The 14214-nt window shown below is 43.5% G+C and overlaps 1 protein-coding gene across 1 annotated transcript; it reads left to right on the forward strand.

Annotated features, from left to right (window-relative positions):
• Window positions 1-1267: 1267 nt before the first annotated feature.
• Window positions 1268-13859, forward strand: LOC125486392 (carnitine O-acetyltransferase-like). Its single transcript, XM_048613776.1, has 6 exons — window positions 1268-1438; window positions 4228-4350; window positions 7948-8083; window positions 9026-9088; window positions 9472-9609; window positions 11454-13859. The coding sequence occupies exons 1-6, from the start codon at window positions 1296-1298 to the stop codon at window positions 11667-11669; spliced, it is 819 nt and encodes a 272-aa protein (XP_048469733.1). The 5' UTR covers window positions 1268-1295; the 3' UTR covers window positions 11670-13859.
• The last annotated feature ends 355 nt before the right edge of the window (window positions 13860-14214 follow it).

A 14214-nucleotide genomic window follows, 5' to 3' on the forward strand; every position in this document is an offset into this window, starting at 1 on the left:
GCTTCCACCACCTCCTCTGGCAGCACGTTCCAGGCACTCACCACCCTTTGTGTGGAAGATGTGCCTCTCATGTCTCTTATAAACTACATCCCCACCTGACTGCCCAGCACCTTGAACCTGTGTCCCCTTGTAATTGACACCCCCACCCTGGGAAAAAGCTTCATACATTCCACTCTATCCATGCCATTCACAATCTCATAAAATTCTATCAGGTCACCCCTCAACCTGCTGCGTTCCAGTGAAAACAAACTCAGTCTATCCAACCTTTCTTCATAGCTAAAATACCCCATACCAGGCAAATCCTGGTAAACCTTTCCTGTACCCTCTCCAAAGCGTGCACATCCTTCTGGTAGTGTGGTGACCAGAACAGTACACAATATTCTGAGTCTGGTCTAACTAAAGTTTTATAAAGCTGCAACATAACTTGTCTATCCTTATACTCAATGCCCCTTCCAATGAACGCAAGCATGCCATAGGCCTTTTTTAGCCTTATCTACCTGCGCTGCCACCTTCGGTGATCTGTGGATCTATACACACAGATCCCTCTACATATCAATACTCCTGAGGGTTCTGTATAATTTCCACCTGTACTTGACCTTCCAAAATGCATCACCTCACATTGGTCTGAATTAAACTCCTTCTGCCATTCTTCTGCCAATGCCTCCAACTGATCTATATCCTGCGGTGACCTCTGACAATCCCCCTCCCTATCCACAACCCCACCAATTTTTGTATTGTCTGCAAGCATTCTAACTAGACCAGCTGCGTTTTCCTCCAAATCGTGCTCCTTCCCAGCTCACAGCCTTCCTTAGCAGCCAGGGTAGTAGAGACTGCTGTGCCAAGGTCCATCTCCTGCACAGTGAGCCAACACACCACAAACCATCCTTCTCAGTTTGCAATGCTGTCGTGCCAATATTCCAAGTCGGGAAGTCAGGAGCAACCTCTACTCAAAATGATGACATTGCAGAACTTGGTATGGTCGAGGTGAATGGTGTAGATGTATTTAGGGGGAAGTGGATAAACACGTGGGAGAAAGGAACAGAAGGATAAAGTAGTGGCTGAGATGGTGAGGATTGGAGCAAAAACACCAGCACAGAGCAGATAGTTTGAATGACTCAGAGATAGTAGGAACTGCCGATGCTGGAGTCATAGATAACAGTGTGGAGCTGGAGGAACGCAGCAGGCCAGGCAGCATCAGAGGAGCAGGAAAGCTGACATTTCGGGTCGGGACCCTTCCTCAGAAATGTTTGAATAAGTTATTGCTGTTCTGCAGAGTCTGTGAAATCAGTAACTAAATGAACATTTGGTGTCTCCCCAGCAACACCTCGGCGATGATTCGTTCTCCAATGATTCCATTGGCCATGCCTCGGAAGCTCCGTTTCAACATCACGCCTGATATAAAGAGAGACATTGAGAAAGCGAAACAGAACCTCAACATGTGAGTTTCCTCCTAATATTGGGTTCTCAGACTGTGAGCATTGCTGTAGTAAACCTGTCATTTATTGCCCTGGGTTTGTGGTGGGGAGCCACCATCCTGAACCACTGCAGTCTGTGTGGAGTAGGGCCACCCTCGGTGCATTAGGCATCATAGAATCCCTACAGTGTGGAAACAGGCCCTTCAGCCCATCAAGTCTACACCGACCCTTAGAACATCCCACCCAGACCCATCCCCCTACCCTTTCCCTGTAACCCACCTAATTTACATATCCCTGGACACTGGGCAATTTAGCATTGCCAACCTAACCTGCACATCTTTGGACTGTGAGAGGAAACCGGAGCACCCGGAGGAAACCCACACAGACATGGGGAGAACTCCATACAGACAGTCACCTGAGGGTGGGATTGAACCTGGGCCCCTGGTGCAGTGAGGCAGCAATGCTAACAACTGAGCCACCGTGCCACCAGGATGGTGCGTGATATGGATATAAAGACTCACCGAGCCCCCCCCCAAAAGACGTTTCCAGATTTTTGACCCAGCCACGATGAGGGCTTGATGATATCATTTCACATTAGGATGGTTGCTGCTTGTTCGGGGCTTTGGTGAGACTGTTTAAGACAGAAGCCTAGCCAGCAATGCCAACGTCCCACAAGGGAATAAAACAAGAGGGATTTTTTTTTCCCCACACAAGTGATTCAAAAGGTGGTTGAAGCAGTGTTCAAAGGCAGAGATAGATGGACCTTTGATGAGGAAGGGAGTGAGAAGTTCTGGAGGAATAGGTGGGAATGTGAAGTAATCATACCAGCTGTGATCTTATTGAATAGTGGAGCATGCTCAAGGGGCCGAATGGCCTACTCCAGCTCACGGTTTGTATGTTCATATGATCATAGCTAGAGTGTAATTTACAGTTTTCATCACCTTTACCTGGAGAAAGAGATTCTAGCTATTGCGGATGTATAGCGCAGTTCAGACTGATTGCTGAAATGGGAAGGTTCCATTGGGAGGCACAATTGGTTAGAATGGATCTGCCCGCTCTGGAGGTTGGAAGAAAGAGAGGTGATTTCATTGAAATCCTTCGACAGGGTTTGACTGGGAAGATGCCAAGAGGCTGTTTCACAGAAGCTGGGGGAGTCTAGAATATGGGTCACAGTTTCACAATAAGGGATTACCATTTAAGACTGAGGGTGAATCTTCAGAACTCTCTACCCCAGATGGTGTGAATGCTCAGTCATTGAGTAGATTCAAGAACAAGGTTGATGCAGTTTTGGACACCTGAATATTAAGGGATGTGGCGATAGAGCAAGAAAATGAAGCTAAGATGGATTTCCAATCAGAAGCTGCACCAATGTGTCAATAGTTTATTTTATTAGCAAAATGGTCAATTATTTTACTGAACAAAATAAACTTGATCAAATTCCTTCAAAAAACTCAAAACCACTTGTTTATTCAAACAAACTTGTTCTTTAAACAAGTGGCAAAATCAGTTACAGTAGCTACTTTGCAGACTTGAACTATACTCTCACTTTATCCCAGCACGTTCTCCTAATGCACAGAAACGGGAGGAAACACAACTCTGCAGTTATTACTAATTCAGATAAAAAATGGAACGACACTCACTTCTAAGTCGAGGGCTCAAGCCTGGAATGTAGAATTGATTCAGTTCTTACAGTTCCTTTGATTTCCTATTGACCAGATCAGATTGCTTTGAGTCACAGAGCGATTGAAGACTCTCTTTGTTTGGAAGGTCAGTTAGACCTAGGTCTTTGAATTGATGTAACAATTCAGAATTTGAGAAGGTGAGATATTGACTTTTGGAAAATTCTCAGGTTCACAGAAAATACTTCATTGAGAGATCTCTTCAGCTGGTTTTCTTTAAAGGTTATCTTTTGCTCATCGAGAGTGATACTTCCCTTGTATCTATATTCTTCAAACTCCCAGTTTTCAGAAGCGACACATTTTACTATTTCCAACTTGGAGGTCCTTTTCCAATAGACTCGACAAAGGTATCCTGACAAACACAATGACTTCAGTTCAGAGGCTGTTGTCACACAACTTTCAGCTAAGGCTTCTTCTGAATCTCGTTCTGTTTGTCTAGCAATTAAGGACATCAGCATAATCTCTTATCCCTCTTTAGAAGTTTTGGGGATGTCAGCTCTCAAAACTACTAGTTTTTCCAGTAAACAGGAAATAAGTCTCATTTCTCCTTGACCTTTTGATTTCTGACTTCCAAAAAACCACATGGCAAACACTTTGCATCCCAGCAATTGTCCAAATCTTCCAATTCTCATCATCCATAAAGATGTGTTTCTAACAGGATCCTAGTGAATAGCAGAGTGAGTTTAAGGAGCAGAAAGACTTGCTCCCGCTCCTGCTTTTTGTGCTTAACTTGGAGAATTGCTTATAGTCACCTGGGGAAGGTGTTACATATTATTTTGGAGGGATTTTTTTTTCTAATTACTAAGTGGGTAGTTGCAATCTGCTACACCAACCCTTTTCTCTGTTCATTCAACATTTCCCCAAAGGAAAGCAACTAAGGGTTAGGGTTGGGAGTGGTGTCACTGCAATTGGATATCAGGCTCTGGGCAGTGGGATAGGAGGCTTCAGAGAGAAAATAACATTACCTGGGGGCCTGTCTCAAATTGCTATTGAACATCCCCTGCTGGAAGAAGTGTAAAATTATATACTGACAGGACCCAGAGAACTTTGCAAGGAGAGCTGAGAGGGTTCAGGGTCTACAATGGGTTATATTTACAGTGACAATTTTAATAGTTATCTATCTCTGTCACTAGGATGGTGCGTGATGTGGATATAAAATGCTTCGTGTTCCAGCACTTTGGAAAAGACTTTGTGAAGTCGCAGAAGATGAGCCCAGATGCCTTTATCCAGGTGGTCCTGCAGCTAGCTTATTACAGGTATGAAGCCTCCGAGGCTGTGTCAGCTCTTTGCTAGACAGACTGATCCATCTCTCACAGCTTTCTTCCTGTAGCTTCGCAAACTTTGTCCCTTTCCATATTTACTCATTCCCTTTTGAAAGTTAAAGCTTCTTTCAGACAACGCGTCCCAGATTACAAACTGCCAGCATCATAAAAGCTGATCTGTCCTCCAGTTTTTGTCAAATACCTTAAATCTGTCCCCCCCACCCCAGTTGCTGCCATTGGAAACCGTTTCTATTTATTTACTCCATCCAAACCTTTTATGATTCTGAACAGTTCTACTCAGCCCCCGTTAACCACCACCTCAGTCTCTCTACGTGAACTGCAGTGTCATGTCCCAATGTCAGTAATTCACTCTGCACCCTCTCCAATATCTTGATGACCTTGTAAAATGTGGTGCCCAGAATTGGGCATAGTTTAGAGTCACTTGATTTTTAGACTCTGTGCCCCAGTAAATCTCAGGCTCGTACAGTTATTTTGATCAACAGCCTGTGACCATTAATGACACACCTCTGGAGTAGGTGGGATGTGAACCTAGACCTTATGTCTCAGAGGCAGGGGCACTGCCACTGTGCCACACTGGGAGGGCCCAGCACTGTATCTCCTGCCTCAACTTGGTGAGTAACCTGGACCAAACCAAATAATTGGTTGCTTGGTTCCACCATGGGGTCAATCAAACTCTGACTTGATCCCTCCACCCATCTCCAAACCAGCCCCTGCCACCCCACTGCTGTGCCCACTTATTTACATTTACCCTCTGATGGAACTCCCTTGGTGTTTGGAGGTGCTCTGACTGCTCATTCTGCATATTTGTGTGTCAGTGCTGTACCCTTCCCTCTATTTTACTCATTTCTGATTTCACTGGTTTTCTGTACTTGGGATCATGCGAGCTCATTCAGACTCCAGTCTTTCCACCAAATGATTGAATCATTGCCGATTGTATCTCAACTGCATTTATCTTTACCCAATGAATATCTGTCTGTCTCAATAATGACATTTCCAGTTGATCCACCAGCAACAGCAATCCCTCGACTATTTCTTGCTGCTTGGCAGACCTCTCAGGTCTGTAAGTGGAAGCTGTGTACCTGCACGTTGCCAGCTGTACGTGCAGCAGCATTGCTCCCTGACATCACCCTGACCAGCTCAGCTCCTTCCTTGTTTTCGATCCCTCTGACTCCTGCACCCCCCCGAACCCACCCAAGGGGATAGTTCTTCTGGAGTGACCCTATCAAATCTTTTAATCATCTTATACACCTTGATTAGATTACCCATTAAACTTCTAAGTTGAGGGAATACAGCTTCATCTGTGCTGCAGCCTATCCAAGGCCAGAGCGTTCCTTCACACATTCCAGAGCTGAATCCGGAGAGAGTCTTTGTTTCTCCTTTGGTTTCCCATGTTCTTCTCCATGTCCTTCTCCATGTCAATACTCAACTCTTTTTAAGAAGTTCTTCCATGGGATATAGGTGTCACTGGCTGTTAATGCCGATCCCCAGTTGAGCTGCAGGAGGTGGTGGTGAGCTGTCTTCTTGAACTGTTTCAGTCCATATGCTGCATTTACACCCTTCATGCTATTAGGAAGGGAACTTCTTGATATTCATCCAATGACAGTGAAGGAACGGGGATATATTTCCAAGTCAGGATGCTGAGTGGCTTGGAGGGTAACTAGCAGGGGGGTGGTGTTCCCATGTATCTGTTGCCCTTGTCCTTCTAAATAGAAGTGGTCGTGGGTTTGAAAGGTGCTGTCTAAGTGAATTTCTGCAGTGCATCTTGTAGATAGTGTACACTGCTGCTACTGAGCGTCGGTGGTAGAGGGAGTGAACGTTATGTCAGTCAAGCGAATTGCTTTGTCCTGGATGGTGTCAAGCTTCTTGAGTGTTGTTGGAGCTGCCCCCATCCATAATTGGCTGAGAACTTGACAGGTTGTTTGATGGATTTATATTCTATGTGTATGTAATATTATCTATCTTTATAAATCAATGGAGAACACGTCAGCAGTGTGGCTGGAGTTTTGTGATTGTGTGCACAGGGATAAATCCCTGAGAAAAGTATATTCCTGGTTTCTGACTAACCAACCATTTGAGTTCAGATCCCACCAGAGGTGCTGTTGGGGTTTAAATTCAATTAAAGAATCTGGAATTCCAACAAAAAGAAAAAAAAAAATCTGGAATTCAAAGCCAGTCTCTGTTTCATAGCCACCATTGCTCTCATCAATTGTTGTTTCAATAAAAACCCTGTCTGGCTGAGGGGTGACCTTATAGAAATTTATAAAATCATGAGGGGCATGAATAGGGTGAATAGTCAAGGTCTTTTCCCCCGGGTAGGGGAGTCCAAAACTAGAGGGCATAGGTTTAAGGTGAGAGGAAAGATTTAAAAGGGACATAAGGGGCAACTTTTTCATGCAGAGGGTGGTGCGTGTATGGAATGAGCTGCCGGAGGAAGTGCAGGCTGGTACAACATTTGAAAGGCATCAGGATGGGTTTAGAGGGTTTTGGGCCAAATGCTGGCAATTGGGTCTAGATTTATCTAGGATATCTGGTCAGCATGGATGAGTTGGACCAAAGGGTTTGTTTCCGTGCTGTACATCTCTATTACTCCATGATTCACTAATAACCTCAAGGGAAGGAAACACCTGGTCTGGCCATGCACATGACTCCATACCCACAGCAATGTAGGTGACTCTTAACTCCCCCCCCGAAATGGCCAAGCGAAACACTCGGTTCACGGGGCAGTTGGGATAGAGAACAAGCACTGGCCTTGTCAGTGATGCTCACATCCGGTGAAACAAGTTTTAAAAACCCATCGGATTTGCTTTCTGCCATGCTAGTGGTTGATTGAGTATAGAGAGAATGGAGTTATTGATCAATCTGTATCGATGAGTCTAAAACAGACTCAGACCTGAGGTGGGGAAGCCAAACCCTCCCCCACCAACTCCATTAGGAACAGCTGCAGGAACTGCAGCCTCAAAATTACCTACTTTTCCCGAGGTATTCCTGACTCACTCACTGCATGTTGTACTTCACACTAATCAGATACTGCCTCTAAAATGATTATTGTAAAGAGAAATGTTTTTGCACCAGAACTTTTACCACATTTCTAGCAACATTCAAACTTTGATTCATATACTGCATGCATTTAAGTACAACACACTTAGTCCTGTGTGGACAACCCCTCCACATAGTCGACCTCTTATTTAAATTCCTGAACCTTTCCACGGTGTCTGTTATTTGGAAGCAGAGCAAACTTTGATTTTTGTATTCTTCCACTGGATGAGTGTTACAGTTTAACCACATGGATGTAAAGGTGAAAGGCTATGTGTTAACCTCAAGGAATAAATCCAAAATTGATCATCCTTAGTCAGAGGACAGTGGGGGGGCTGTGTCGCCAGCAAGTCATCGCCTTCAGGAAGAGGGATTACACAGAGGGTGATAAAAGATAAGGTACCATTACTGCCCATGCTTCTCAAACCCTCTGCAGAGCCCCCAGTAACTGTCCATTTCAGCTCCCCCCCACCCATTGCCTGACCTACAGGAATCCACCCTCCCTCACCATCTTGTTGTGCTTGTTTCTCCCGTCAGGATTTACACGGAGCTGTGTGCAACCTATGAAAGTGCTTCCCTGCGGATGTTTCACCTTGGGCGCACTGACACTATCCGCTCGGCAACTGTTGAATCGTCCATCTTTGTCAGGGCCATGGATAATTCACAGGTCCAGGTACATGAACCTCCAAAATATCACCTTCATCTCCTAAAGGAAACCTCTTCTGGGGGATCACTTTGTGTTTACTTGGAAACTTGGCCAGATCACAGGTGAGGATGTCATGAAGTGATTTGATAAAGTCTAGCTGGGGAGAAGAAGTCTGAGAGATCTGGAACCAAAACAAAAAAAAATTCAAAATAGAAATAAAAAAACTGCAGGGTGATGAAAACTTCTGAAACCTGTTAGTTACAGTCTGGAGCATGCTGCAGTGGAAACGGGATCTTCTACTAAAAATTTAACTGCTTCCTATAAATCACCCAAAGTTTTTTTTTATTTTCTCGCTGTCTCTTCTCTCCCTTCCAGAGTCCTGTGAAGGACCCGGATTATGTAATATCAAAGGTGCTACATAAATACAAGGTGTTGTAGCAGCAGAAGTCAGTCAGGAACTGCCGATTCAAAGATGAAGTTGTTGACTGCCCTGTTTTGTTTGCTGACTGTCATAGAATAGAATCATAGAATCCCTACAGTGTGGAAACAGGCCCTTCAACCCAACAAGTCCACACTGACCCTCAGGGCATCCCACCCAGACCCATTCTCCTGTAACCCACCTAATCTACACATCCCTGAACATTACAGGCAATTTAGCATGGCCAATCCACCTAACCTGCACATCTTTGGACTATGGGAGGAAACCGGAGCACCCGGAGGAAACCCACGCAGACACGGAGAATGTGCAAGCTCCACACAGTTGCCCGAGGCTGGAATTGAACCCAGGTTGCTGGTGCTGTGAGGCAGCAGTGCTAACCACTGAGCCACCGTGCAGCCCCTCTGACCGCGGTCTCTCCTCTCTCTCTCCATGACCATGTCTGCTCCCTCAGCTTTAGAGTTTGTGAAATAATGTTTAGTTCACACATGCACTTTTGGCTGTAAGTTGTTTTATTTTGGTTTTGTATTTAGAACCAGGAAAAGGTGACATTGCTGAAGAAAGCTGTTCAGGTGCACAGAGCCTACACTGATGTGGTAAGGGAGGTTATTGGTCTGGGATTCTGCTCATTGTGTCTTTGCTTCTCTTTTTATTCATTCACAGATTGTGGGTGCCACTGGCTGGGCCATCATTTATTGTCCTCAAGGACAAGGGGATTGGGCAGTAAATACTGACAAAACCAGTGAAACCCACATCCTGTCAATAAATCTTTTTAAAAATACACATCTGGAATTTATGTTTGAAAAGACCATTCTGACTTGCTACTTAACTGTGGTACAGGAAACACCCGATTAATGATGTGTGGAGCATGAGTTAATGATGGGATTGCTGGGGTTCAGATTTGGCCGTGATGGTAAGGTGGGAGGGTGTGTGTCAATAATCTGGGCTACACACAGTGCTGACCAAATTTTACTTCCAGGCAATAAGAGGCCAAGCCATCGATAGACACCTGTTGGGTCTTAAACTTCAGGCTATTGAGGATCTGGTTCGAATCCCAGAGATCTTCATGGATACATCCTATGCTGTTGCCTTTCACTTCAATCTATCGACCAGTCAGGTGAGGCATTCTGTTCCCTCCTTGTCCAGTCGACTGATGACCCACAGAAGTTTGTTTATTTCTGGGCTGGTGAGTGGTTATTCACAGCCATGCCCAATCACTGTTGGAGAACTGGAAAGTGATCTTCCCTCACATGCTTGAGTTTGAATGTTTACACTGACTTTCCATCAAAGCTCAGGTGGAAGTGAAAACAAAAACAACTACATTTATATAGAGCCCTTCAGAGGATATCCCAAAGTGCTTTACAACCCGTGAAGTATTTGTGAATTGAAATGTAATTACTTGTTATGGAGGGAGTGGAGACATTTGCACACAGGAAGATCCCACAGTGATGTGATAGAAACTGTCTAATCTTGTTTTAATGATATTGGGTGAGGAATCAATATTAATCCTAGGACACTACAAAATCCTCCCTGTTCTTCAGCAGGGCCATGGAATCCTTTGGACTCTCATGAAGGATGGAGCAGATATGGCATCTGTTTAATATCTCAACTGAAAAATTCTGAGATTCCGTGAAAGATGCCTCCTGGCAGTGTGGCACTCTGTCATGGTGCCCAGGAACAGCAAGTGGTGAAGAGGGCAAATGGTATTTTGGCCTTCATAGCCACAGGGTTTGAGTACTAGAGAAGGGATGTCTGCCTGCAAATATACCAAGCCTGGAGTATTGTATGCAATTTCCTTCTCCTTATCTGAGGAAGGATGTTCTTGCTTTGGAGGGAAATCAACAAAGGTTTACCAGACTGATTGCTGGGATAGCAGGACTGACGTATGAAGAAAGACTGCATCGATCAGGACTATATTCGCTGCGATGGGGAATCTCTTAGAAAGCTTATAGAATTCAAACAGGATAAATGTTCTTATTGACCAGGGCATCAGGAGCCAGAGCAAACCATTTAGGACTGGATGAGGAGAAATGTCTTCACCCAGAGACTGCTGAGCCTGTGGAAGACTCTGCCACAGAAAGCAATTGAGGCCAAATCATTGAATATTTCCAAGGAGTTATTTGTTCTTGGGGTTAAAGGAATCAGAGGGTACAGGGAGAAATCAGGAACAGGGTACCAAGTTGGATGATTGGCCATGATTGTATTGATGGGTGAAGCTGAATAAAAGGACTGAATGGCCTGTTCCGATTTTCTACACTTCTTTCAGTGTGTAGTTTTAAGTCTAAATTGGACATGAATACCCACAACCACGAGTTAGAGGTGAGAGAATGTTTCACTCTGAACTATTGCCAACTCTAATAAGAATGATAGCTGACCTTTTCTTACACCACATCTTGTGTTTATTATTGATAGGGTGTGGGTTTCACAAGTAAGGCCAGTGTTTATAATTGCCCTGAAGGAGGTGATAGTGAGCTACGAAGGCAATTTAGATATGGAGTTGGGCAGAACAGGACCAAGGAGGGATTTACTGATGAAGCCAAGGATTTTGAAATTGATGCAGACAACACTGCTCAGTGGGCAGCAGACCTTTACAAGTTGGTGCTGGTGGACCATAAAGGTTTTGCACATGTTCATATGAGTGTTTGGGAGTTTGCATTGATAGAACACTTGCTGGTACTCAGGGTCTGAAACTTGTCTTTGCATTACAAGCCATCTAGTATATGCAGAATTGCAGGTGGGAGATGATGATAAAAGTCGAGTTTTGGACTTCACTGACCTTAGCAATGTCGCAGAAACGGGAAAGAATTTGGGAGAGAAGAAGGAATTTGCGGGTAGAACATAAAGTGTTGGGTGGTGTAAGTTCCAAGAGCTTCCCAGTGGTCTGTGCCAACTATCTTTGCTTTGAAGAAGGACAAATAGAAGATTAAGGTTGTAACTCTGCGATCTTCCCTCTTTGTTCAGGTACCTGCTAAAACAGACTGTCTCATGTGCTTTGGGCCTGTTGTGCCAGACGGCTATGGTGTGTGTTACAACCCCATGAAAGACCATGTCAACTTTGCAGTGTCTGCTTTCAACAGCTGTGCAGAGACCAATGCAGCAAAACTGGCTCATTACCTGGAACAGGCCTTGGTTGATGTTAAGGAGCTGCTTGTACAGACACCCAACTCAAAGCTCTGAAACAGCCAGGTAATGAGCACAAGAGACTGGAGTCAACAACAACCAAAGAATTGTCACACTCAATTGACTAATCCCAGCAACTGTGTGCGAGAGAGGAAATGTTTACCAAATGTCAGTGTGAACATCTTGTCAGGAGGTTAGAGTTTATATATTTGAAACAAAATAATATATTTTATAAGCACTTATCAAAAATTATACATGTTGGAAAAAGTGTTTGTTCAAATGGTGAATGATTCAGTCATATGGAGGGGACTTGCTTCCTCTCCCAAAGAATATACCAGGTGACTAGAGTGCCTGGTCTTTATCCAGAGGAGTGCTGGCATCTACCATAAATAGGAATCAAACCCAGTCCACTCTCATGCACATACGTTCAGCACCAGAAGTTACTGGATAGTGATCATCAAAGTTTGACTGATTTTTTTTTTTTAATTAATCTCTCACAGACTTATCCTTCCCAGCCTTTGGAGTTGGTTACCATACTGTGTACCATACTGTTACCCACTCATTACCTTTTCACAAGGTGCAGACATCTGCACCAACTGCCCAAGAGAACTGCATTTTTTAAAATTTTATAATGTAGACAGGAGAACAAATTATTCAATATTCTGTAATATCTCTTTAGAACCTGTATTCAGGGAGGCCTTATGTCACAACGTCAACAGAGAAATGCAGAGAAATGCCAGAAGGATTTCCACTTAGCTATAAGTTATTTTTACCAGACAATCTAAAGGTTCAGATCTGAATGTTATAAATGTTGCCAGTAAATTGTTAGTCATCATTGATTCCATTTAAGATATTGGAATTCAATCCCTCCCATTCAGTCAGCTGGGTTGCTCAGCATTGAGCAAGGTTTTTATTTTGTACACAATTTTCCCCACACTTCCACCTCTGTTGACCAAGGAACAGCCGGCCAAGAATCAAAAGTAAATCTGTAAGTAGCACTCAGCTGTATGAAACTAGGCAGGATGTGAACACTTGTATTCTGCAAACAGAGAGCTGTGAACCATTACAGGGGGAAGTACGCAGTCAAACAGGAATTACTCATGTCCCTTAGAAGTGAGGTGTGAAATTATTATGGTTATGTCATCTGTTCCATGGCTTCCCCTAGAGGTTGCTGGAAATCCTGAAAATGAAATATTTGCAGAACTGTGGGAAGAGTGGTTGATCATCTTCCACACGCTAGCCTGACCTAAAGCTATACTGTTCCTGGGTTAAAATCCTGGAACTCCCTCCCTAACAGCACTGTCTGCCAGTACCCCATGGAGGGTGGCATCTCACCACCTTCTCTAGGGCAATTAGAGACAGACAAATAAACACCTATCCAGCCTGTGTCACCCAAATCATGTAAATGAATTTTTAAAACAGCACTGAATGAGTCCTGTGGATGTTACATAATTCTATTTTGCTCCTGATGGGATAAGCCTACAATATTACCACCTCAACAAAGTTTAAAAACAATTCTGGTATATGCAATGTTTGTTTTTGTTGAAATAAGGTGGGCTTCCAGATGAGGACTAATAAGCACACTGAAGCAAACAATATAAATTGTTGACTGTTCCGAATCATTAACATGAAGTTGTGCTGGAATGTGTGCATGTGGGACAGAAAATTGCACAAAGATACGAGTTTGAGGTGGGGCTTGGGCAGTGTAGAGGAACCATACTCTTTACCTAACAAAAGAATTCATACAAATTGTGGAACCTTACTTCTGGCATTTGCTAAAGGCATGGTCTATGGCCTGTGCTGTTAGATGATTTTAACATCTATGGGATAACGGTCTTAAAGTTTCTTCAGCTACGTTTACAGAAGTGTCTGTTTACTCATTCCCACGATAACAGCAGCATTAGCCCACTTTTTCTGGAGTTGTGTGAAATGATACCTTGCACCACACACCCCAGTGAATGACTGAAATCAGAATTCCTGTTGTGCAAAGGTCTCAAAGGAACTTTAATTTTTATGACAAATCATTTTAGACTGGAGAGCGGAATTATTTCATGACTCATGCCTGGGATTGATCATTTTAGCTGGTCCATTTATAATCCAGTGTTTTAATTTGCCAGCTCTCTAGTTTGGATAATTGTAAATGTAAACAGCCATGGTCTTGACTTTAATGTAAATATTTCCCCTCTATAATTATTTTACTGTGATATAATCTTTGAATATGACTGTAATAAAAATTTTACATATAAATTTGTTTACTTTTATTACATTGAATGGGTGGCATACCCATTCATCGCACTCTCTTCTACTTTGGCATTTCTTCAATCAGTATGAACAAGTTTCACACCACACTCTATGGTAAGAAGTAGGAGGACCTGTTCTGGCACTCATACAGACTTGCTGGGCGGAACAGTCATGAAGGATTTAACAAATCACTACTGTTTTCATCTTCTGCCGGTGCAGAATGAGGTTTCAACTACGTTTATTTACCAATACTTTAGAAGCTCTTTGAGTTCTTCAATCCAATTTCAATTCTACTTAACTTTTCTGGGTAAGGATGCATTTATAGTCAGTGCTAGTGAATTGTTGTAATGTAGGAAATGTA

Source organism: Rhincodon typus, chromosome 28 (genome assembly GCF_021869965.1).
Source record: "Rhincodon typus isolate 14 chromosome 28, sRhiTyp1.1, whole genome shotgun sequence".
In the NCBI taxonomy this organism is placed as follows: Eukaryota; Metazoa; Chordata; class Chondrichthyes; order Orectolobiformes; family Rhincodontidae; genus Rhincodon; species Rhincodon typus.

Excerpts from the sequence above, each read along its gene's own strand:
- LOC125486392 (XM_048613776.1), top strand. The coding sequence starts at position 1,296 with ATGAACATTTGGTGTCTCCCCAGCAACACCTCGGCGATGATTCGTTCT. Across the intron at positions 8,084-9,025 it reads TGGATAATTCACAGGTCCAG|AACCAGGAAAAGGTGACATT; the intron begins GTACATGAACCT and ends TTTTGTATTTAG. Across the intron at positions 9,089-9,471 it reads ACAGAGCCTACACTGATGTG|GCAATAAGAGGCCAAGCCAT; the intron begins GTAAGGGAGGTT and ends TTTTACTTCCAG.